General features: G+C 40.7%; 1 protein-coding gene across 3 annotated transcripts in view; it reads right to left on the bottom strand.

Moving 5' to 3' along the window:
• The window catches only part of ERBB4 (erb-b2 receptor tyrosine kinase 4), a 574,516-nt gene that overhangs the window by 104,140 nt on the left and 443,363 nt on the right, over nt 1-27,013 (bottom strand). For all 3 annotated transcript variants that reach the window (XM_069021790.1, XM_069021791.1, XM_069021792.1), the window contains 3 exons: nt 14,800-14,932; nt 12,065-12,187; nt 10,542-10,640 (listed from right to left, as the gene is read on the bottom strand). In XM_069021790.1, the coding sequence (XP_068877891.1) occupies nt 10,542-10,640; nt 12,065-12,187; nt 14,800-14,932 (355 nt within the window). The remainder of the gene's footprint in view (nt 1-10,541; nt 10,641-12,064; nt 12,188-14,799; nt 14,933-27,013) is intronic.

Raw genomic sequence — 27,013 nt, 5'->3', positions numbered from 1 at the left:
ACAAAGATTTAGTTAGAAGGTTAGCTGTGCTGAATTTAGTTAAAATAGAAGTGAGTTTAATCAATTAAAAGTTAATAGTTAGTTAAGAAGAGCTGAACCTGAAATGAGTTTTCAAGATGCGAGTAACTGATTACTAAATAACTGATTACCTGTCACTTTTATGTTTGTTTAGCTGTGCTTGGAATGAGAAACAGAAATATTGATAAGTAGATCTAGGGAACAGTAAATAATTATCAATTTCCTCCTCATCTGAGAATCTATTCAAAGTCACGCAAGGAGGAACTGGAAGGTCACCAAAAGTAATTTGTATTGTCAAAACCCAGGAAGGCAGAAAGGTCAAATTGAGGAAGTCCACTTCTACTTCATCTTATGAGACCACCGACCCAATTTAGGGAGCATACCACGCATGCTTAATGACATTTAAGCTCATTTCCATACGAAGCGGAGAATTAGAGGTGTTAATGTTATACATATGCATTTGTGTTTTGGATATCCATAACTTCTGTAGATAAATAAACTCTGTACTGGCTTGTACCTTTGCACTGCATATCAGGGAATTATCCCGTGCAGCTGCCCAGCGCTGGAATAAACATACACTTTGTAACTCTAAACTGTTAGAGAGTCTTTGTCCGTCTCATTTGGGTATCGGTATTAGATCCCTACCCATATTTTGGTAATTCATAACCTTCTATGGTCTGAACTTTCACTCCCATCTGTACCCCTCACCTGATGAAGAGATTTGTCACAGAACAACCAGACACATCTCTGACCCCTGCTTAAAACCAGGCAGGACACAGCATTCAGATCCTCAGAAATGGCCTAGCTCTGGAAAATGGTTCTCTGCTGTCCACAACTTAATCACATGCACTAAAGTTTAATATTCCAATTCATATTTGACAACATTCTTGCCTAATGAACATAGTCTGAATTTTGAAACAACGAATGACTTCAAAGGAGGAATTCACCAGAGTTCATTTAGAAAATGTTAAAAACAGGTGCTTCAATCACTATCATATTTCAAAAATCATCTTCTGGCTGAGGAATTCACTGGAATATATCTCCCATTGAAAAGCTTCAGCAAAAACTTCCTTTTAGTTTCAGCAAGTTAATAAATGTTTTACCGAGAAATATTTGTTCAAGATTTTGCCAAGAAAACAATTCCACCAAGGAAACTCATTTTCTCTCCTCAGTCCAAATACCATTTTTTCCAAACACTTTGGTCATTAAAATAGCTTTTCAGAGTGACTTGTGTTTTTAGCTGGTGCCTCTAGCTATTGATCTAAACCAACAAGACTTCATTTAAACAAACCCAAACAATTTGCTTGGCTTCAGAAAACAAGAAGCTAAATTCTGCTTCTATGCATACAAATCGTCCCACTGAACTCCTTCAAAGGGCACTGTCCAGCCAGCAAAGGCATCCTTGACATTGGAGAATGTTTCCAAATGGATTCAGCCTAGGTGCTACCTATCCACTGACATGGCTCAGTTGACCAAAGCCCTGGGAACTGCCCATAGCCAGTCCCTGTCCCACATTTCCCTACTTCACTGAGGTCTTACATTTCCATTATTTTCAGATAAACTGTTCTTTGTACCAGAGCTGTTTCCTACCTTTACACTGCTCCATGCAGTGCATGGAATTTAGTCAAATTCAGAATTTACCTCTGCAAGTTCATCAAGGAGAGCCTTTGAAGCTGCAATTTGTCAGCATAGCTCAAAAATCTACATAACCATACTTCCTTAAACATTTCTGTGTCATTTGTCATGTAAAGCATGAAGATAAAAACAGGCCCTGGCCTATGAGAAACCTATGCAATTCTATTTTGAACAATGCATATTTGCCTCTGTAATTAAAAGCCTGATATTCTATATGAAGCAGAAACCTTCAGGATACACTTGTCATCACCTTGCAAGTAACTAAGAGGGAAGAATACCTATTCTCTCTCCTGTTGCTAATACACAATTTGCTTTATATATCAAATGCCATTCAGCATCTTTAAAACATCTGACCTGGGCAAAAGCTAATGAAAACAACATTTTAGACACATTCTCAATGGCTAAGTAGATAAAACAGCTTTTTTTAAAAAAAACCTCATATAGTATTTGCTTGTCTACATAGACATCCTAAGGAAATTTAAAACCCGAAGATAATTAAAAATCAATTTAAAAATTAAAGTAATTTGCTTAGAGGTCATGGAATCTGTGTTGCAATTCAGAGTTCCATCTATAAACTGCTATAGTAATAATAATTCCTCTCCCCTTTATCTGTTTTGTCTATCTTGATTGAATACTTTTCAGGGCAGGAACAATCTCACCACACTTTCAACAGGCCAAGAGATGCTGTATATCACAACAAGAAGCAACACCAAAGTTAATATGGAAAATATCGCTCAGCAAAATCTCTTTATTTCTGGAGCTACAGCTTCAGTATTGAAGGACCAGGCACCTCAAACCAGCATCTGCTGCTCTGTGGACTGCCAGCCCCAGTGTGAACTCAAATCTATCTGCTTATCCCAGTTATTGCACTGGTATCTAAAAAGCATTGGCAGAATATTACAAAGATTATCAGCAAGCCAGTCAGGAACCACCTTTCCCTGTCTTATTTCTTCCATCACAACTGTGTGACAAGCAGCAATAGGACCATCTGATTGTCAGCTGTAAATAATAGGTAGAATATTAATGCAAACAGATGTTAATTATTTTTATAAATCTGTGACAGTTGCTGGTATATCAAAGGTATCTGCATTGGTGCTGAGGCACAGAAAACACTTAATTTTTGAGGGGTTATCTGCAACAAAGCACTGAGGGAGAAGTTCTGCAAACCACAGTATTTGGAGGTAAAATATATTTTGAGAGTGATACTTCAAATTTGGCTCCTAATAAGCCTGTGCTTCTGTACCCTTTACATTCCTATTAAAAATGGTCACAGCAGGATCATTTGTATGTATATATGGATTTTCTTTTTCCTCACTACAACACAAAAAGCCTTGTTCTCCCTTAACTTTAAGTTGACTTGGCACCTCATTAGATTCACTGTTAACCTCATACCAGTGATGGCTTGTTTGGGATGCATTACAGTTAAGCCTGTGGAAACAGTACCTCTCTTTTATTAACGGGGGTCCCATAAAACCCTGCATTTTTTATCAGTTTGGCAACATTCTGGCATACACAGTGCCCTTTAGGAACTTAAACATTAACATGTGCCTATTTTATATTGCTAATGGGAGCTGGAGGCACAGAGAAAGAATGCAATGCAATAGGATATTTCTTAACTACAGGTTTTCAGTTTTATTGATAAGGCAACACTTGTCACCCTGTTGTCAGTGCCAGACTCTGCTTTAAAACTCGATATCTGTGTCAGCTTCTTCTCATAACATATCAAGCGTTATTAAAGAACCTTACTTTCTTTAATTTAATAATTTTATCTTTTTTTGTCACTTTGATTTCTGCACTTTGCATCCGAATGTCAGACAGACTGTGAGAAGAATTCCAGTATCCCCAGTCACTGCTGTTTAAGGAAGATTTGCTTGTGTTTGTAATGATAAGCCTATGAGCTACAGCTTTGCACTCCAGCAGGATCTGTGCCTGCAGAGCTCCATTTCCCTACTGCCTTAAATACCACCAACTACTGGCTGTGCAGATGAAAAGACCCACACCTGCAGACACTATCCTCTTGGGATGAGTCCTCAGAATTCATGGCTTTACAACATCCAACAGAAATTTTTATAGAAGTCTGTAAGCTTACTCTCCTAAAAGCCCACATCCAGATACAAGCACGTAAGTCCAGGGAAGAGAAGAAGCAGGAGGACAGCATTCTGATCCAGGTCCAGACTTAACCCATGGTAAAGGGGGGAAACATATAGCACAATGCCAAGAACGAGCCCCCCATGGTACTGAGTGCAACAGAAAACTCATCATAGAAATACAAATCCCACCAGTTCCTGATTAAGTCCCCTAATTAAACTATTGTGTACCACTTACAATACTCATAGCACCACTTCTCTCTTTTTTGTTTTTAATATTCCCATCCTTTGCTTGTTCATTTTCTAGACACTTTTTCAAAAGACCTCTCTCCTACTGTGTCCTGATAAAACAGTGGCAACTCTGGGATCCTGACCTTCAGAACAATTACATATACAGCCAAGCAAATAACTCACTTCATGTTTCAGTAACCAAGCCCAAAGGCTCACTCAAGGAGACAAGTATCAGCCCTGTTATTGAGGTACCTTATACATTGAAATAGAGAGTGTAATACAAGATCTCAGTTCAAAATATTTCCTTTATACATACACACTTAACAGCCAAAAGTAATTATTGAATTTGATTAGAATAGTTAATACTTTCAATTAATCCACAGCTATATTTCCAAATGAATAAATGAACACTCTCACCTGATCTTCTGCCCATGCACAGATTTACCCAACCTTATGCAGGGTTTCTGAGTCATAAAGCATTGCAAACCTGAAATAAGGAGTTCTGCAATTGCCGTAACAAAAACATCTGAATGTACTTCCTAACTCATTTAGGAGTAACTTGTAATGTCAGTCCCTCACTAAAACATGGGATTCTTTCTTAAACCTGTGGCAGACTTCTTGGAAGGATTACTCCAGAGGAGAGGTCCTGGCCCTGCTGAATTCACTGGTCAATTCACAGCTCCCATGGATTTCAATAGGGCTCAGACTTCCTCCATCACCAGTAGTAGGCAAACTCACTTTCCCTCACTGCATTTTCCAGTTAGTGTTATGCCAGAAGAATTGTTTCCAAGCTGCCTGGCTTGTCTGTCTGCGCTTGTATCTCATCCTTTCTGTGTGTGTACTTTCACCACACGGCCACATGCTCCTGCATATGGAAAATTAACCCCACTGCACATACACACCATCTTACCCTCACAGACTATGGAGAGGAAAATTACTGAAGCAAACATTTAAAGCAAAATTATTGCTTAAGATGGAAATAACAGAAATATAGCCTTGAAACAGTTAATCTTCAGATGACTAAAAGCAGTTAACCTTCAGCAGAGATCAGATTTCCAGCTTCTGCAGAGGCTGAGCACTCTCGGGGCCTGTGCATGGTATGCAGCGTTCCCAAGGACAGCCTGATTTCTGGCATCTCTGGACAAGGTGGAAATTGTAATTGCAGTCACAGTGAGCTTCTGTGCCTGGGACTGATAGGCAGACAGTTCCCCCTGCTAAGTGTGTCTGCTTACACTTACAGTGTGCACGAGTGGGAGGGAGGGGAGGCTGCACAAAAGGAAGTCTACAATCAGAGTTAGGTCACCCCTTGCCCCCGACCTCCTGCAACTCGACATGATGGAGTGAAAACCTGTTTGAACTGCAGCTGGAGCACAGAGCAAGGCAGTGGTTACAGACCCCCTATGCCTGCTGGAAAGGAGGATGTGTACCAAAATGACAGCAAAAAAGGAAAAGGAAAAATGTCTCACTGATGCCATAAAGGATTTAATTTGATCCTAAACCTGCCCTTTCAACTGAGGTTCAGGATTAACTCTGTTGTATTTCCCAAGCAGCCAGGCAGTCAGTGGAATGACTGTGGAGTGTCTGGATCCAACTACTGTTAGTAGCAATGTCTTGTCAGACTTTCAGAAGCATCTACATGGTCTGTTGAAGACCTGGGTCAAACACTGGGCTGGGCAGGAGCATGACGTGTAAAAGGAATTAAAAATACTAAAAAATATTTCTCCAGTCACCTACTAGTCATATAAGACAGGATCTTACAAGGAAACAGATCTCAAATGCACCTGTGTCAGCTGAGAAATTGTGCATCACAGACTGCGTCCACAGCCTCAAGGGCTCTGTGAATGCCACCATGGGCCAAGCAAAGCACCAAAAGCTTCAGCCTAGAACCTTCCTATATCTAAAGCCAATAGCAGAAACCAAGAAAAGGTAAGTCTTCTCTCACCTTTTTCACCTGACTAGCTAGCTAGCTGTTATCTCCAGTGTACTTCCCATCTAGACACACTTGAGGAATCTAGGCCTATCCATATCTCTGGGGGGTTTCAGCTGAACAGGAGAAAGAATTCTCTAGTCATTTACATGATGTTTTTTGTCTTCAACCCTCTGAACTGAAGATAAGTTTGATATTGATATCCTCAAGCTGAGGGCTTGTCTTTACTGTAAGACAGGCTTACAATTTAGAAAAAGCTGTTTCTGCAGCACATCTGAGTGATTTATTCATTTAGTTCATTAGGCCAGACATAAATAAAAGATGTGGGTGTTGGTCCCCTACATGCAGCTTTAATTTGCTTGCTACATGTCTGGTGGAGGTCACTGTCACTTACCACCTCTGCACTTGGCGTGACAAATGTCCTCCCACACTCCAAGCTCTGCCACTGCAGACAGCAGCAACTGCAGTGAGCACAGACCAAGCCAGGAAGCCCCTAGATCTTAATTATAAAACCATGAAAGAAACCAACTGCCTCTGAAGCTCTCTTACTAGGAAACAAATGAGAATGGGAAATTTATTTCCAACCATAAATCCCAAAGCCTTCAGTTTAATTTTTCCCAAGTTAACTTTCTCACCTAGCTAAGCAGTGCTGCCTTCTATTATTAGCTTCTGGCCCAATATCAGCTGACCACCATCAGTCAAACTGTCTTCATCTCAATGAGCTCAGGGACTCCCAAGGAACTCTGTGTATGCTGACTTGTGCTTGCAGCCTCTAATTATATTCTAAGAGATAATGGAGCATTTAAACTCAGAGAGGATAGATTAAACTTGTAAGTGGATCAAAATCCTGGACACAGCCACAGCTCATAGGATTACTTCCTGGAAACATCAAGCTTAGAGGAAAGGCCCTCATCAACTGCCTGTTTCCCCATGACAAGTTTTTTAAGTACATGTTTTCAGTCTCAAAGGCTGTTTGCTATGCTCTCCAACTGCAGCATTTCTTTAGAATTTATTACACTGTCAGTTGAGTATCTGGGTTGATGTTAAATCATCTGACCAGGCCAATGGCTACTTGACTTATCAGACAATCATAACAGTCGAATAAATTGAGGCTGAGGAGGTGAAATTGTTTTCCCAAGTGAAATTGTTAGTCCTTGTTCTACTTTCAAGTAGCCTCTTAGCTGCACATTTGCCTTTTTTCCTCACTACAAGTTTCTCTTCCCTCCATAAAACTCAGGACCCTCACATATTCTGTTACCAGCCTTTGGGTGAGGAGCAGGATAGAGCTCCCTCCTGATGCCCCTGTGTCTTGCTGGTGACTCCCTCCCAGACACACTGGCAGGCAGAGCAGTAGCAAGAGAACTTGCACTCTGAATTCAAACTCCAGCCCCCTTTTGGGGACAAGGAAGTGTCCAGCCAGAATAGAAACTATGCCCTGCAACTTAAGCACATAACCATACTGAGGGGGAAATCCTTTAGACTCTGTAATTATCCCAGACACAATATACACCCACAAATATGTGGGGAAGTAAGGTAAACCTACATTTTACAAAACAGTAACAGCAACCTGTGTGTGGTGAAAATAATTCCACAGAAGGCCTCCTGTGCAGTCTGGTTCTGCCTTGGTCCAGGTTACTTTGCAGACTCCAGCTTGTACTGCTGTAGCAGATGCAGACCTACTGCAGTGATAAAAGCTAGGGATGAACACAGGGAGCAAAGGGAAAGGGCTAGCTGGGAATGGGTGGGGAAAGCCTGGAAAATAGACTCTGCTGCAGCTCCCTCAAGAAAAATCCCAAATAAGGGCTGTGCTTTCAGATGATGGCCAATTCATCATCCCCTGATGGGAGGTGCTTGGCCAGAGCAGGCAGGGCTGACATCAGGCATTTTATCGTTATAGTCATTATGCTCCATTAGCAGGGCTTCAGGCTGCTGAAATGACAGCCCAGGAGCCAAACTGTTGTTCTTTACTCCTTCAGCATAACGTTTAGCAGAATTTCAGGAGCCCATAGAGCACTTTTAGACTCACATTCTGCCAACATCAGAAGTTTTAACCAGATCTATGGGCAGTGCCACTAACATCTACACCAGCTATTTCCGTGGACCCCGAAGTGTCCCAAGTACTCCCTCTGCACACTAACTGCTGTTTACCAAAGGCTTTCCATTTCCCAGAGCCTTTCTAAAAGGAATGCTAACTTTTACTTACAAGTACAAGGACATTCCCAATCCAGGTAGAAGTAATTGCTGACAAAATCACACCTGTACTTGACAAGGACAAAAAGCAAAAGCCAAGGGTGTGACTAATATAATGACACCTTCCCACTAACCTCCTCTTCCCATTCACTACCATGTCAGACCCTTATTTAAGAAAGAATTAACCCCACCATGTTCACAGTGACATTTAGCCACCTATCTACCTTTAAAAAATGCTTTTTACCAACAACCATTATTCAGAACACTCTTTTTACTGAAGTACAATTGATGCATTTTGCTTTCAGACATACATTTGAATGTTCCTCATAAAATAAGATCAGTAAACAGTATCCAGTTTTACCAGGATAGCTATACTGACTGAAATCTTGGCATGAGAATGAGTAAAACATTTTTTTACTCTAACTTACACTTCAGTGAAAGATATTTAGGTTATCTCCTCATAATAAAAATTTTGGTCTAAATTTTTTAAACGTTGAAAACTATGTCTTTTTGGGGACAGGGAGGACTAGTCACATTAAAATCATAAATAGTGCTTAATTCATTCTCTCTAAATTTCAGGAACTAAACAACTGGTTTAGGAGGTAAGGATGACAAGAACCTCTGTATAATTGGATGAGCAATTATTTCACAAGAATGAAATCTAATCATCTTTATCAATGCAGTACAGAAAAGGATTACAGATCATTGCACATACATCAAAAGCAGCATTGACAGAAAACATATTATTTTTCCTTATTGCCACTCGTAGCAACTAATGATGAAATCTAATTCTTTTTTATTATGATTAAAAACAACCTAAGGATTATTTTTAACCTCAAGAACTAAAACCAACTTTAACTCTTCTCTCACCTTGCTACCACCGGGTCAGAGACTCATAAGAAATGGTTAATTTAAAGAGAAACCTTTCCTAGTGTAACTGCACAGTCAAAATCTCCAGAGTTCCCAAAAGCCCTTCTTCATTTCTGAGACAATTATCAGATGGTCTGATGCAAACACTGGGGGAAGTATGGTCCAGTGAACTAAACTGACCTAAGCTGAACTGTGAAACGTCAGACAAGCAACTCTGCCTTTTACAGGGACCATATGTTTTCTTTGCTTCAAGGTTAGTCAGTACTAGAGGAGGTGATATCACTACTATTTCTCAATCAGACCAGGGGTCAGATCCTGAGCTGGTGCAAACTGCTCAGTTCCACTGACTTTCATATAGAGATAACAATTCCCTCACCTTTAGGCTGGAATCTGTATCACTGACTGACCACTGACATCCAGTTCACTGGATCCCACCTCTCCTCTTTGGGCAGCTCTGTTATTAGCAAGACTCTTTGTCCATTAAGCAAAAATATCTAATACTTGTTATTGCTTTAGTGCAATTAACTCCTTTTAGACAGGGAGAAAACTGCCTTTTTATTTATTATTTGTGCAAAATGATTACTGAATGCAATAGAACCACAGAATGATAGAATCATCAAGGTTGGAAATGATCTAACCAACATAAATGTGCAGTACTCTGTAAAGAGCACAGGAAATCCCTTCCTCTACACAGCCTTCCTTCAACTGCCTAAGAACTCACACATGAAACAGCTGTCTGGAACAGATAAATCCATAACTGCACATTTCTGTTCATTTCTAGATGGAAGAATAGACTATATAATGGGAGTATCTTCTCCTTGTGGCTTACAGTCTCATTAATGTGAACAAATGAGGCCTATACACTGAACAGATCTGCAAGACTTAAAAGTCCTATGTAATTTTCAAGTTCACAAAGAGGGACTTACAAAATGAATGCAAATTTCTATGACTTGTCAAAAAATTGTACTGAATAAGATATAGAGATTCATGGTGTCAGTGAGCCTTGATCTTGACACAGAGCTGAAAACTGAGTGCAAAGCCTCAATGATCACAGAACATTCATGGAAATTACCATCTTGACCTCTTATCCATGGTATTTCAGATTAGTAAAGCAAAAGGGCTTTTAAATCCAGCATATTTTAATTTTCCCCCTCTCCTGTTGCTTTGCTGTTGCTGCCATCTCCCAGACTCTTGAACACCGAAGTGGGGGAGAACTGAGCTGAATTTCTGTTCCTGTGAGTTCTGCACCAGTACAGACCTGCATGCATGGTAAGATGCTCCCCTGAAACTCCTCCTCTCTCTTCCATGGCTTTTCTGCCACAGAAAGATAGAATATCTGGCCCATGAGACAGAGGAGCTTTAGTCTTATACTGACAGAAAAACAATTTATAAGAAAACTCCAAGTATCTTGGGGCATATGCAGTGGAAAACCTAGCCTAGCCAGGCACTGCGTACAAGCCTCCTTCTCCTATTTAAATATAAGGAAAGAAAACTGGCAGGAATTTGTCTTTACAGCCTCTGAGGGCTACAGAAAGACACTGCCCCCTGCCAAAACCCAAAGACATTGCTCGTGTCTTACTCACATCCATAAACTCCACATTGGCTTTCGGACCAGTGGTCTCATTAAGGATCTTAATGGCCACAGGAATCTTGACTGTTTCTCCCTCAGGGACCCAGATCCCCTAGAAAAAGAAAAAAAGGTGACAGAAGACTTAATAAGATAATCAGAAAAACTTGATTCAGTTACAGTTCTTTTTGACACATTCTGTCATGTTATGCAGATCAGCTATGAGACTCAGAACTGGGAATACACAAAGTTACAAAATAATAAAAATCCCATAAAACTACTTCTTACATCAAAAGTAAACTCTGATGTAAAATGAAACATTTTCTATCAGTGAACACCCTTGATTTTCTTGTGCACAACAGGGTTTCTAAACAGCAGTGGCAGCATGGCCATGATGCACTTTTTCTACTGACTCAGACAAAATTCTGATACCGATTGGGACATAATTAAACAAAAATCTGGATTTTCTGTCTAGATTCTAATGCTCAAATTTGAAGCTATCAGTAAACTCTCAAAACTGATTATCACCAGATCATAACATCATGAAGGAACAGAACACCCTAAGAATAATATATTTAGAGTGAAACATTTAGGGGCTGTTTGTCTAATTATGTAATACCTGAGAATCAAAAACTTAGGTGGCTAAAAAGGAAATTTTAAATTAAAATTTACAAACGGTGTGTGTCTTGGGCTACTTTTCCATCCTTCTTGACTATTGCTGTGTTCTTGTCAACCTCATGGCATCCATCTCCATCACTTTATTATCATCTAAGTATATTCAAACTGGTTATTTATAAATCTATTCCCATACCTTGTAGCTATAGCGACCTGGTCTGTGCTTCCTTCCTTTTCTCCCTTATTTGTGGACAGATTCATGTGCTCTGACCTACCACCTTGATTTGGCAGGTTTGGGCTGCTCCCAAAGGGTTGGGGAATTGGTTTGACTTGCCCACTAAGCCCTACTTCATGCCTCTGAGATCTGGACATGACCAACAGATCTTAAAAAATAAATACTTCTTTAACAGAAGTACTTTTTCCATTGTAGGTTCCACTCTCACATCCCAGTTGTTAAAGGGTGCCCTGACATAACCCATCTTTTCTATTTCAATGGAAGAAACAAGAAGTGTTACAGTTTAGGTAATGGCATTGTTTTACTAGGTATTATTGCTATTACAAGACCCACGTGACACTTGTGAAATGAAAGACAAAATTTATCCAGCTTTCCAAAAGTGTCCTGCTCTTACGTAAGAATGGAAGGGCAAACCTTGGTGCTGCACTTTGCCAGCAGGACAGTCCAGCCTGTGTAGCCCTCTTGCACTTAAAAATGACTGGGGCTGACATGTCTTTGCTCACCAAGAAATAACATTTGCATGTCACCATTTGATCCTGAGGATGTGTTCCCTGCACACCATTCTGGTATCCTTTCTCTCCCAGGGCTCAGGAACCCACCCATAGGACAGGCTGCTCTGCTGCAATGCAGACCTTGACTGCTCCAAAGTTAAAAGAGGGGACTCCCAGCTGCATAGGGAAGACTCTCACCTTGTACACAGTTCCAAAGGCTCCGGAGCCAAGGACTTTGACTCGCTTCAGCTCTGTTTCCTTGAGGATGCGGAGCTGTGCTTGGTTGGGCGCCGTGCCGCTCGGAGTCAAGGGTTCCACCAGCTGCGAAGGAAAGCCCAACAGTCTCAAACACTGCTCAACATGAAGACCCATCAGAAGTTTATACTGAGAGCAACCAACCCAAGTAAATACTGAAACAAGACAGTGGTGGGGATCTACTGACCACTGCTCAGCCCATTCTTGGAGGGATTTTTCATCTTCAAAAGCAAACAAGCAACACCACGAAACCAAGAGACCTGATAAAGCAGGTCCTCACTAAAACACGCAATAATTTCCACCAGAAACTGTGTGATGGAATTATGAGCTGGAAATTGAATTGGTGTCAGAGTAACACATCCAAGGACTTTTGATAATGGAGGCAGTATAAATATTTTCTACATGACAGAAATACAGCATTTATTATCAGTGTACCACATCCTATTTTTGCCCATTTTAGTGTCTTTTAAGTTGACCATATTTCTTTTTAATGGCCTGGACTAAATGGCTCATCACATTCTTATTCTGTTTTGAGGAAGGGACAATTTTTCTGAACTTCTGTTTTACCACACAGGAGGACAGCTTTAGGGAGAAAACACCTTAGAGCAAACTACTAATTTATAACAGCCACTAATTTACTGCAATTAAACAATTTGCTCAAGATGTCCCAAGAAACTTTGTAAATGAGCCACAATGGCACATTCAGTTAAAAATGCTCTCAGATCTCATACTATCTCTGCCAGAAAAAAAACGCTTCTTTAAAAATAAATTAAAAATACACATAGAGGACAATACTCAATACAACACATGAAAAACATTCTGTTCCTTTACAGGATGAGAAAAATAATTCAGGGCTCCTCCTACTCAAATTGGTTTGAAACCACTGCAGCGTTTCAAAGCTGCCTGTTTACAAGGCTAAATGCACCATGCTCTGCAGTTTGAGAACTACTTCTATGGCTCTTTGAACACCATGAACTACTTAATTAGTTGACCAGACTAATTAGTTTTGTTCAGGTAAAAATACCAGTATCTGGAAATTAATGGGGTAAGAAAACATAATAAAACCAAACAACAAGTTGGTTTATCAGAGAAATAATCTGCAAGCTGCACTTAGAGTGATTTCTCTTTCCTCCTTCTCACTTTAGACGTCCAGTATTTATACCATGAAAGAAAGGCTTACTGTAAAAGAAAATTAGGCACACTGGCAGCACACTTCTGTATTTTCAGTTTGTGATGGATGAAAAGAGGTTCTGTGCCACAGTCGACCAACAGACTGGCAGGGAGAGACTGAGACATGTTGTGGGGGTCTAAAACAAGGCTTGTAGAGTTTTATGAAGAATGATCTACAGAAAGAATAAGTCCTGTTACAGCCTCCAGCTAGAAAGAGAGACTTCAACTAAAGCGAATTGCTTGTGTGTTTATTTCAGGATGCTCCTGATTTAATCTTCAGTTTCTCAGCCAAGACAGCAGCTTCCCCACATGTTCAGTCGGAGGCCCTGGTCCCTCATGACTATTGCCAGCCACAGCTTTTATCTGACCAAATGAAAAATGAAATCTGGACTTCAAAGCCAATGCAATGAGAACCACCTGCTTAAAATAATTTATGCTTAAGTATGGGCTGATACAGTGGCAAGATTTATTCATTTAAAGGCACTGAGTATTGTTAAGCTTTCTATACAGCTGAACAGTATTTAACAAGCAACACAAATTCTAGCCAAACACGAAGATACTTGTGCAAACAGACTGGGGATGCATAAATCATTTACTCCCAGGCTCTACAGAGGAGATGAGTGGGAGCAGAACTCTTGGAACAGAAGAGAAAACAGCACTGTTAATAATGCCTTATCAAAGAGTCACTAGCTAACAGCATTTCCAAGCTTTATTATCTTACAAAGGCACACCCTATTTTAAAACCACCATCATTTGCAAAGTGTCTCAAGTATAGGACTGAAGAGATGGCAGTAATCACTGCTGCAGTAGCTGATAGATATACATTTAATGTTATATTTAAATATACTTCCTAGACTGCCCTCTCCACTAATGACACTTCGAAGAGCAGGATGGAGCAGTCACAGCACTCTGCTACAGCTCTGTTACATGTTTTTGCCAGTAGAACTGTGAACTTCAATTGGTTAAGCTCTGTGAAGCTCAGCTTAATAAAATACATTATTACTACTGATCATTACTACAGGCTTTGACGAAATCTGGACTACAAAGGTACTGTAGGCACTGGGAACAACAGTAGGTTACTACCTCTGCATTTAAACATGAAGTTTGTTTCTTCAGAGCTTGCTGAAGGAACTTACTTCAGCCTTAGAAGTCAACCTAAATATGGCCAGAATGAAACCCTGTAATATTTAAGCATGAGAGCTGCTAAAGGTATTGATGACTTGGGATAGAAGTTCAGTGGAGAGCAGGATGGGAGTTCAGAAATCCGGTGGGACACGCCTTCCAGTGTTCATAGGGAATTTTTTCTGGTCTTCAGAAGCCATGAATCTGTACTTATGCAGAAAACCAGCATCTTGAAATAGCTTCATTCTTTCCACTGGTTTAATCTGCACAAGTAAGCAAAAGGATTTCTACAGGCCTCTCTGGTAAGACCTGAACATCTCCAATAGAAAAGCAGAACAGCCCTGCATATCTCTCCAAACAGCCTGTGAGAAGCAGCCTGGGCTCACCTCAGTCTCCAGGAACCTTCGCAGTGCTCTCTTCTTCTTGATGCTTTTGCGCCGAACATACACAGCAAATGTCAGGCCCATGATGACGATGATGAAGAGGCCACCAATAACTCCCGCAGCAATCAGGGGGGTTCTAGCAATCAGAATCAGAGACTTTACTTTCACAGGTAGGGTGAGAGACCAAAGAACTTGGATACATAAAACACAATCACATGGAAAGCTCATAACTGCCTTATGACCAGAACTCCAGCCCAAATGGGAAGTCAGGGCAAACACATTGGCACATGGTAGTCTTTGCTTGTTTCTAATCATCATACCAATTCTACTTTTGTTTACAAAACCCCATGCACACATGAGGAGTCGTGTGGACAAGGAAACACAACATGCACTTTGATGGCAAATGCAAATCTGCAATGGCAAAATGAGGACACAAATATCTGCAGTTTCCTGCAAGAGCTCTGCCTATGCTGACTTTGGCTCCATCCACATCAACTCATGGGCTCGTGCATTTAGGGGAAAAGAAGCCAACGAAAAATTCCCAAACTACCAACACAATATGCCTTCTCAAGTATGGAGGAAGTGAGAGGGAACTTCACAGGCGAGATTTGGAGATCACCTACACAGGCAATGGAGAAATCAGGCTCCCTCCAAAGAAAAACTCAAAGCAGTACCTTAAATTAGGTATTTTCACAGCATACCAACAACTTACCAACATGAACACACTCAGAGCATCTAACATCCTTCCAACAATGGCTGGACAGTTGCTGAAAAGATGGGTAAAAAGACAGCATGACAACTGCAGAGTATAGATGGTGCTGAAACCACTGCCTGGTAAGCCCAGGAAACAGATTAACTGTTGTCAAGATCATGGAAATGTCACTGCTGTGCTCTAAAAGCCTCCCTCAGTTACAGCTGAATGATGATGAAAGGTACATTATGGCCTATTAATAAAAATGTATCACACAGCTACTGAAAATTTCAAAGAGTCTCCCTACTAAATTGTTTTATCCAACCCTTTATTCTTCTTTTTACAACCTTTCAGGAAGCAGTGCCATCTCACCTGGTTTGGTTCATGAAGGTGTGTCTACATTACCACTGAGAAAGCCTCACACTTCCACACCCAGTATTTAAAGCACCACTACCAGGGTAAACATATTAACACAAAGGCCTATTGCAGTTCACAGACTTTATGATGGAAACTCTAATCTTGCAAATAAAGGAAGGGGAATGTTGTCTGGCTGAGAAATGGGTTATGGTGTTTAGGGAACATGAGTCCAGTACCACCTACGTCTCCTCCAGGGAGTCTGGCCTTAAAACACATTGCCTTTTCTAACCCCAGTGGTTACTCTGTGCTTTTGAGTGCAGAGCTTAAAGAGTCTGGCATATCCACCCCAAATAATGCTCCTCTTTGTTTACATGTCTTCCTACATTGCTGATGCAAGAAACTCTTCAATAGGCAATTATGAAAAACACTGGCCACCAAAAGCCTTCTATGGAGCTTGTACTAACTAATGCTCTTGAGCAGAGGAATTTTTAAAATTCATTTTTATGCTATATGAACAGTCATATAATTTTTAACAAACACCACCAAACCACAGACTGACTAAACAGGCAGGAGAACTCTCAGCTTTAAAGTGCATATTAATAACTAGCATAACAGTTGTCAAAGTAAGTAATTGGAGTTTTATAGTACTGTGTACTCTAAAAGTAGTTCAAATAATATTTACATGATAGACCATAATAAAGAAATGGTTCCAAAAGGGACATAAGTAATGAAGAAAATAAAATGACCCTTCTATTGTTATAGAGTACAAGGGGGGTTCAAAATGGATCTTTATGATTCATCATGTGAACTCTCACTGACTTTAAAAGACTGTCCTAATTTTTAGTAGGGAATTGAAAAAAAGGAAATAATTTTCAATGATTTCACCAAACAAGCATTTTACTTGTTAATGTGAAATATGCTATATTATACCTGAATTTTCAGAAGGTACCACCTAAAAATACTATCAAGCAAGCTTAAAAAGGAAGCATGAAAGGGATAGTACAATGTGCAATAAAATAACATATTTAAATGCTAAACAAATCAGTGAAATACAGAAAAAGCTGTATTTTCCACTCAAATAGTGATCAGTTGCCTTGACTCCCAAATCCTTGACTCCCTTGCATCAAATCCTGTCAGTACCAAACATCCCAGCCTTGGATGTGGTCACATACCCAGCAGCTTCTCCTCTCTCTGCTGCAGAACTAAGCCCCAAAGTCAACAGCCCTGTGGTTTATTTGCTCCAGGACCAGTTGCCAAGTCTCTGCAGCCACAGCTCCCTGTTATCACTTCACCACTGCTTTCAACCACACATGGATTATTTCCTAAGCCCAGTTTTCAGGGTGCCACCCCACACTGGGGTTATTTTCACTTGTGTTTGTTGGGTTGACTTTGCTTTTTCTCTCTGTTCTGCTAATATCATCAGGTCTCCTGCCACAGTTCTCTGCTTATTTTCATGCTTGCAGAGCCTTACCTTTAATACCCTTACAAATTCCATTAAGCTGTTTACCTTTCTGCTGGGCCATTGCTGGGGTTGTTCAACACGGATCCCTGCAAGGTGGCACTGACCAAAGCAGCTGCAACAAAACCTTCTCCCATTTTGTTTTTTTTAATCCAATCCTTTTTTGCATATGCACCTAACAAACTGTTTGGCTTCACAGGCAGCTGGACACACAAATCTCATTTTCTCTAGTGGCATTAAGGACTTAATCCACTTATTTATGTTACATTACTGTCCCACAGCCACCTCCATAACTGCAATTCCTGACATTTGCCCCCCTCAGACTTCTGCTCACTTAAAACTAATTCCATGAGCAATTCTGATGAAAAGACAAAAAATGCACTATCAAAAGCCCCCGTCATGTTGAAGTAATTTTTAAAAGCATGGAGGACTAAAAAGGCTCAGAAAAGCTAAAGTCAAGCAAGGAGAGGTAGTTCCATGTCAGTCCTGCCCGTCCAGCATAATTAATGGACAGGCAAAAGTCAATCCTAGCTGACATTTCTTACAGCTCCACCACTAACCCACCAACAGGAAACTCCTGATACAGCCACTGCTTTCCTTTACACACTGGAAATCTACCCCAGAGGATGGAAACAATCTCTGCAAGGTGTTTCTGGGTATTCATGCTCATCAAAACAGGCTTAGCAGTCCAAGAAACATGGCCCTGAATCATAATTCAAGCCCATATAATTAATTTGCTATCCCACATCCCTCCCTCAGCTGAGGACAGAATACCCAATTAATAAGTGGAAAAAGCATCAGCTGGGGTGGCTGTGGGAGGAAAAAAAAAATCACTACATGAAAATCCTGCCTCTTAAACTAGAAACTGTGTATCTGTGGCTAAAAGTTGAAAGAAAGATTCCAGTATTCCCTTAGGAGACATGAATAATATATACGTATTTCTTTTTAAATGTGTACTGTGTTTTCATATTTAGAAACATGTAACACCCACTTCCACACACCAAAACTGACACTGAGCTCAAAGTTAGCATTCCAAGATGGGCAAGGATGCTCAGCAGCAGGGCTCATACCATTCCATCCACTCCAAAACATCAGGACATCTGCAATTCCCACAGTTCCCTGAGACCAGGTATTAAAGCCTAATTACTGATTTAGATAAGTACATGGTTGGTTTCACACTCTTGACTGAAGAGTGCAGCAGAAAGGAGAGAGGAAATTGAGTTGTGGCTCATGGAGTAAAGCTGACAAACACCACCTGTTTCTCCATCCTTGGCATTGACCCACCCGGTACGAGATGTAAAGAAACTGAGCTTTGAAGCCAAGCTGTTGGAAGGCCGCAAGTTCCTGTATCAACCTTCCCCTCCTTGGAGTTTTTATCTACATATCCCAACAGGATTCATTACAACCTTGAGTGTTTGCTAAGCAGTTCCTTCTTGTAAATCCTTGTTATTGAGGTATTATTTTTTCCTGATGGACGCTTCCCACATTCTGCATTCCTCATCCCTTTCATCAGTGGGGGTTCAGCCAATTTTGAAGCTTCCCTTTCAGAGATCTGACAGATTCTGCTAATCCTGGAACGGTAATGTTAGTATTTAAAACATACAAGATAAACAATCAGGCTGGGAAGCAAATTTGTGGATGTTTCAACAGCCTCTCTCTGCTGGGCAAAGTTGGACAGCCACAACTTCCAGAGTGCCCGGTGTTCACGAAACGCTGCTCTCCCTGGAGTGGCAAGGATTCATCGGATGTTACCAAGACTGCTTTGCTTGATATTCTTTTTCAAGAACCAGGCACCCTTCCCCCTCTCTCCTCCTAATCCGAGGGTGTTTGAATACTGATAAATGGACCTATTTATGTGCAGATTAGGAGTTTTTATCATGAGTAAATACAAATTTTAATTCACAGCTGATCTCACAGTTACACAATTACTACCAATTCCACATTTAATCCAGAGATGGGCAAACTGTCAACTACCCACAACTTTTCAATATGCAAAATGACCTCAGGGTTGCAGTCTGTGTCTGGGTCCACTTAGCAGTTAAACATCACAAAAGAGCAGACACAGCTTTCACTTTGGCCAAGGCTCATGTGAACAAACAGGTACCTGTCGACAAAACTGCTTTTTCCTTACCCACACTGGGTCTTTTATCAATGCCTGTAAAGGTATGTTCTACTCACACCTCTTTTTTAAGAATGTAGGAGTCCCCATTTCACTCAGCAAAGTAAATGAGGGTAAAGAAATAAATATTAAGTACAGCTTTGAAAATTATTACAGCCTAACATTCTACACATTAATATGTATTGAATAAAAATCTATGGCATTTTTATTACCACACACAGTACACAATGGATTTCTTTAAAACTGGTCTTAATTCTGAATGGCATAATTTAGAACTACCACTCTGTTATGTTTTCACTATAAATTACAAAGAACTCTCAATTTTAGCTCCCTGTTAATACATCTGACTAGGAATAACTACTGAAATCTCTGGGATTACAGCATCAATATCAAGTCTTTTTATGGGCTTCTACTCCTCTAAAACTGAAAAGTTCTAATAAAATCCCTTGTACCCCTACTGTTTTTAGGCTGAGATTTTTCTTTTCTGCCTCAACTTAAAGAAGGAATGCTATTGTTAAGAGCTCACACAGTGACTCTGCTTTGAGGCTTGTGCTTTAAACAAACAGATTAGCATTCTTTTTAAAATATGCCAAGTCAGGCCCCATATAATGTAGATTGATTTATCTGTGACACAAAGCCAGTTAAACCCACTAGACTCAGGTGAAGCCAGTTCAGCAAGAGCAATCTCCTTTATAAACTTGTCATATTTCCCATTTTCTTTGGAAACAGTAATATTTTGCTTTAAATAAAGGAAACTAGAGCTGTAATGACCATGGATGGTGATGGACTGCTCTGAAACAAAAACTACCAGCATTAGCTCAAGGAGTTTCTCTCTGCATAAAGAATTCCTATTAGAAGCAATCAACTCAGCCTGCTTCTCTGCAACCAGTGGCAGTCAGCTGGCTCATCATGCCTGTGCACACGAAATTATTTATCAAGAAAACACACTTTTCTCCAGTAGTAACATGGCCTACTTTGGTGGCACTGTTTGCTGTTCATTCACTGTCAGATCCAGGAGCACCACAGAGCAGCACAACCCATGGCAGGGCCTGTTACATCGCTTGAGAAACACATGGTAGAGCCCACATTAAATCTGTAGGTACCAAAACATCCAGTGAGAGCTGTGTCACATAGACAGTACACATTGTAGCTCAAAACTGGAACATTTTGCTCTGCAATAGGTTTTTATAAACACAAAGAACAGAGAACATGAAGGAATGTTCATGAGTATTTTAAATAACTGTCAGGATAAAAACTGTTTGAGTATTGTGCTCTTCCTTCTGTTATTTTTTTTTAAACACTTTCTGAATATCACAGGTGGAAAGTGCCTGTAATTCACTCAAGTTCCAGTTAAGTGTTTGCTGGAATTAAGCTATTCAACATAGGAAATAATCAAACCCACACATGACTGCACCTGTAGACTGCACAGGTGGACTGTCTACCTCTAAGGAGCTGCAAGAAGGTTTCTCTACCTTCTTCTCTACTCCTCCCTTACAGAGGAGTAAAAACTTCTGCAGTTAGGGGTGGATTTGATTAACAATCCTGGAAGAAACCAGATCTGGCATAATTAACAGAGATTTATAGACCTTAAGCACAGAGAATCACAAACCTGTGTTTCTATAGTTCTAAGTAAAAATAAGTAAATGGGTGTTATGGTGGAGGGTTTTAAGTGTAATAATGTGATTTTGTAAGTTAAGTTAAGAATGTAGATGTTGTAAAAGTGATCTCTGTGTGTGGACGTGACTTAACAAACCACTGGGTAAGACACAGCCACACTGCAGTGAGAATACCACAGGTGATAGGTCATAAAGTCAAAACAAAGTTTCGTTTTAAGTGCCTATTGGATTAGAAAGTTATAAATTGCTATGTAACCCTTAGTCCTGTGACTATTTGCCATGATTCTGATTTCCTGCAAATCTCATGCCTCGAGACCAATGCCTTGTTATTTTAAGCAATAAATCCTGAGTAATTGCATAGTCCCATCTCTCCTAATTGAATAATCCGACAGGAGACCCGAAGAATCGCGATCCAATACTACCTGGTGTCCTTCATTTTTACTTTATTTCCCAAATCATCACCTTTCTTCAGAAAATGCATTGATCTCTCTTTTTATACCTGCCTGCTTTTTTGGAATGCCAGTCTTTCCTGAAAGTAACCATTTAGAAGATTTAAGGAGCACAGAGCAGATATTTTAAGTGGTTGAGAACACTGGACTCCCCCCTGTTCCAGCTTTAAGTCATTTGGGACAGCAAGCATTTGCTTTCTCAAGCTCCAGGAGTGTTTTACAGTCCTTCACGGACTGTGTTTGGGGACCAAGTCTGACATTCTGAACCAGATTCCCTCCTCTGAAGTCTTTATGGCTTTATGTTTCTCCTTTATGAAAACAAATTCTGTACCTTGAAGAGAGCCCCAACCTCTGCCCAAGCACCTCTCCAAGGGGAACAAGCCCCTGCACCTAAGGAAACAGTCAGACTAAGATTCAGCACTGGAAACTGGCAGAAGAGAAAAACCAAACATCAAAACTGAAAGAGGGGAAATTTAGATTATATATATGGAAGAAATTCTTCCCCGTAAGGGTGGTGAGGCCCTGGCACAGGCTGCCCAGAGAAGCTGTGGCTGCCCCATCTGTGGAAGTGTCCAAGACCAAGCTGGACAGGGCTTGGCGCAACCTGGGATAGTGGAAGGTGTCCCTGCCCATGGCAGGGGGTGGAATGAGGGGATCTTTAAGGTCCCTTCCAACCCAAACCATAGTATGATAACAAAATGGGACATTTTAAACTGATAAGAACAGAACCATCACACTGTGTTCTCAATCTTCAAGTTTCTTGTCATATCCAATCATTTGTTCTGTAGTAAGAGCTTACATGGGTTTCAGCTGAGATTTTTTAACAAGTGGTGGCATTAAAGCATATTTTGGACCTATGTTTGAGATGAGAGTGCATGGAGGACTTGTAGAAGGATGTGTTTGGAAATATGCATCCATCTATCATTCATGTATTACATACATTCATGCACACCTGCTGTTAAAAATCTTTCCTTCAAAGCCTAAATCAAAATAGTAACACTTCACTCTGCACTGGCACAGATGTTCATATAACATTACGCATATAGCATTTGAGACATTTATTACAACACTAGTAATGGCCACGATGCTGTTAACTTCAACACAGATTTTAGCTACTCATCACTTGAGTTCTACATATGCAGAATTCATCTTTGTGGAGCACAGCAGTGAATAAATGCAGCCAATGCTCATAAATATAGAGGAAAATCGAAGGCAGATAAAGAGCAGGGTATAAGGAATTTCTTTGAATATGCCTGATGCTGCTTTTGGATTTATCACTATTATTTTACTAGAATAGCATACTGTCTAAACATCCTACACAAATTATATCAATTGTTAGAAAATCTCATTTTCTTACTGGGGAATAAGCTCCCATAAAACTGATATCCTGTTCCTGACATAGGTTTGTACAGGGTCATCCTTATACAATACTATGCCCAAAAGTTCTTCTCTGTTAATAACTTATCAGTCATCTCCCAGTCATTTCATGTTACCAAATGAAGCAGAGAGAAACTCTGGAGTGTCTTGCAACTCTTCCTAATTCTAGTCACCATCCCACTGCCAGCATTTCTCCAAAGGCCATTCTGAGAAGAAAAGTTCAGCACAGAAGCTCCAAACTCACCCACTGTCACTGCTCTCTTCTGTATCCACAGCCAGCAAAAGGAATCTCTTCCATTCCAGTGGCTGTAAAGGAGCCAAGGGAAACCAGCCTCTGTGAGCATCATCCTGCTCTCAGCTCTGCTGACGATGGGGTTGTGTTCGTGTACAAAGCAACCTCCCACCATCTCCACCGTCACAGATGTGACTGGATTAGAAAAGCAGCTCGTGGCCATGGTGCCATGGTGAGGGTACTGCTCAGAGCAACCCAGACTCTCCAACTGCTCTTTTATTAGGATTATTTTGTAGTACAGTACAGCCCACATCGAGGAAAATGATAATTCAGTAAAACAGCTCTCCTCCTTCTCCCAAATTTCTGTATGATAGAACATACCAGGATCTACTGCCTTATCTATGCAGCTTCTAAATGTCAAAGAAACTCATCTTCTAACAGCTGCTGAAATCCTAGAACAGAACAGGCCAAGCATCTGGGGAAACAGTGATCCAGCTTAAAAATCTCTTTTTCCCCTTTCAGTCACAACCCCCTTCCTTTCCCCATTCCAGCAAATCCCAAAACCTAAGTACCAGTACTCTGGCAGGTAGTGGACCCTGCTGACGCTTTGTGCCTTTTAGGTCTCACAGTGTCTGAAGCTCATTAGGGGCCAAGAAAATAAAAAAGCAAGGGGAGAGAAGGCTTCAATACCTTTTTTTCCCTGCCTCTGTCATGAGGGAGAGAGGGATTGCTTCTCATTCCACTTCAAATATATATGTATTTGAAGTATTTAAGTCATCATCAGCACAAAAAGGCTGAGGAAACCCGTAGAAAGTATATCCAAACATACTGACACAGCTATAGGTTTTGGCTTGCTTTCTTAGTGATACCCTTCTCCTCATTGGAAGTTTCCTGGAAACTGCTCCCCTATTTTAAAAATCCATTGATTAAAAGTTGACTCAAATGTCCTGAAGTTTGGAATTTGCAGCCCTGATCCACCAGTTGATCCAGGAATTAAAAGTAGAGAGAATTCACCCAGAGCTGAAGTGAGACAGCACTCAACTTAGCTTGCATCCAAGTTATTCACATGCAGAGGACATCACTGCCACAAGGGAGGGAAAAGCGTATCTATGGGAGATGGGACAGTTTTAAAGCAAGGATATTATCTCTTCAATCTGTTCTTTGTCTATTATCCCTACTGTGATTGAGACTACGCATATTAACAACTAGTCGTCCATTTTAATGCAGGAATACTTCTTACCTTTTCTTTTTTTCCCTTCATCAGTCCATTAGGGGCAGTGAAAGATGTGATTTACTCCTGAAATTCGCACATTTTTTTTAAGGAAGGCTATTCACTCAAGCAAAGCAATGCCCAGGGTTACAGACACCACTGGCATGAACTGAAAATATCCCCATGGCTGATTCAAGCCTGCTGAGAAATTAGAGGAGATGGGTTTGGCCACTGTCGTGCTGCTGAACTGTCCTTCTGGAATTAGATCTCTTCCCTCCAGTGCACCATGTCAATGCAGTTTCTTTGCTTCTGACCAACCTACAGGATATGCATACGCTGGCCCATGTTCCCAGCATTATTTTTTAGATTAATTTGCAGATGAACACACTGTACACCAAAAGCAGGGATTGCAGTGTCTTGTCTCCTCTTCAGCATGACCTACACTGACGTCAGGCCTACAGATTCTAACCTTGCAGGATTAATTGGCGCAAAAGAAATTATAACAAATAAAACTACATCCTCTATCCTTTTGCTTCCTTCTACTTTTCCACTGTCACCACTTCTTTTCACTCATGTTATGGTGCTTTACAGCTTCTGAGCCTTTGTCCTGGGTTGCAGTGTATTCCATTACCATCCTCATGAGCTGTTGAAATCAGGTGGGACAGTGTTTCCTTACCTCCTCCCCCCTGGACTATCTTTCTGTTAATGGCCCATCAATGCCTTGTCGAATTACTCAGAGATAACTCCCTCCGGACTATCTTCTGTTAATGAGCCTAATCAACACTTGGCCTCATGACTCATTACCCCATTGTGAGATGCTCCACCCAGAGGGAGGAACCAACCATCCCATCATGGATATAATCTGAGATGCTGAACACCAGAGACAACCCTTTCTACTGGATTTCCAGAGGACAGGAGCTGCACAGCCACCACTGGACCTTCTGAGGAAGAGCAGACCCTTTTTCTACAGAATCACTGCTTCAGAGGACTGCAGCCACTATTTTACCAGACTGCTACCACCACCCTGCCTAACAGGGTGTCAGGTTGTATCCTGACTCTGTCAGTTTAACCCAGTGTTATCTGCCTTTATATTTTTCTTCCTCTTTTTATTTCCCTATTTAATTGTTATTCTGACTTGGTGTCTCCCACTAGTTTGTTTACAAACTAGTACAGCCTTCTAAGACATATCTTTACTACCTAATTTCAGTAACATATCTAAACAACATTGCATTTACAACAAGAAGAGAATTATGAGTTAAAATGGAACAGTGAGTACAATAAGAACATGTAACAAAAATCCAAGTGAGCATTTTAAGAGGTGTCCAACACTGGTGTACTGCTTTGAAATCCTGTGTTTCCAAAGGACACACTATGTCACAGGCAGAGTACTGGGAGTCCAAGACAAATTGTTTGAGGAAAAAGTTCACACTTTTCATTAAAAAGGCTGATTGCATTTCAGAGAGTTTTCCTTTAGGCATTACTAGAAAAACTTTGTATCATTGACAAATCAGGGATTACATCATGACTGGACCATGTTTAACCAAAGCTTGGCCCTCGTCCTTGTAGCTGTTCTCAGATTTCAGCATAAATGCCACAACTCTTTAGTATGAGAGACTACCAGCTCTGCTGAGAAATGTACCACAACAGGCAGATAGAGTTACCTCCTCACAACCCTCTGCCAAAGAAAAGCTCAATCAGAACTAGCCCACACCCGTTCTTCACGTTATCCCATAATCTTTCCTTGCCTGTTTTATCATTTGCTCAATCTCAGATAACTACAGAACTTATTTTTGACATTATCTTCTATTGATGAAACAGCCAATATGTCTGCAAAAGATCTTGTTCACCAGCAAGTGAAGATGGCGTCATTAAAAATTTACATCAGATTGAAAAAAAGGCATGAAGCTTTTTGACAAAAGTACAGATAAGATCTGAATGACTTTCTCAGCTCTCCTAGCAAAGGACAGCCTGAAAATTCAGAATTTCACCTGACCTAACTGCTAATGAGCAAGCATATGTGAACAGAAATCTTGTGTAAAGTCATGTAGAACTCTCAGTCTGTGCCTCACCCACAGCTGACAGGAGCCAAAGCCCTGGATTTGCTTGTCTATGTCCAACTCAGTACTCAGAATCAAAGTTCAAAGGACATTCTAGTTTAGACCATGAGCCAAGAGCTGATCACAGCCGGAAACTATTGCCACAGACACTGAAGTGTCCTGTCACATGGCAGGAGGAGCCACACCACCCTCTGCCTCCAGGCTCAGCACAAACTGGTCTTGCTTGCAAGAAAAATTCCCAGTCTTGATTTTACAAGTCTAATGCTGGAGAAGAGAACATTACCAAAGAAAATCATTCCAGGGATTAATAACCTTCATTAGAAATGCACTGGCATTTTGCTGCTTTGAATGTCCCTTAGATTTGACCCATTTCATACCTCAAAGACACCCAACTCTCATTTTCAGTCTGCTAGACTTAGTGCCATCCTTAACCAAACTTTGTCTCCTTACCTGTGTACTTCTAGAGGAGAATCTAGCTCTACACCTTCACTTTCAGCCAAAATAAGCTTTAGCTGTTTGAGTTCCTAAACTTCACTCCAAGACACAAGGTATTATTCCCAATGGCTCTTCTCTAAAGCCTCTCTAACACACCTTCCTGGGAAAATAGTCAGTCTCTCCGGAGGCACAGGGACTACATTCTTGTTCAATTC

This window comes from Aphelocoma coerulescens, chromosome 7 (assembly GCF_041296385.1).
Source record: "Aphelocoma coerulescens isolate FSJ_1873_10779 chromosome 7, UR_Acoe_1.0, whole genome shotgun sequence".
NCBI classification, from domain to species: domain Eukaryota; kingdom Metazoa; phylum Chordata; class Aves; order Passeriformes; family Corvidae; genus Aphelocoma; species Aphelocoma coerulescens.
Note: the sequence above shows the minus strand (reverse complement) of the source record. Positions and strands in the feature narration are given on the sequence as shown.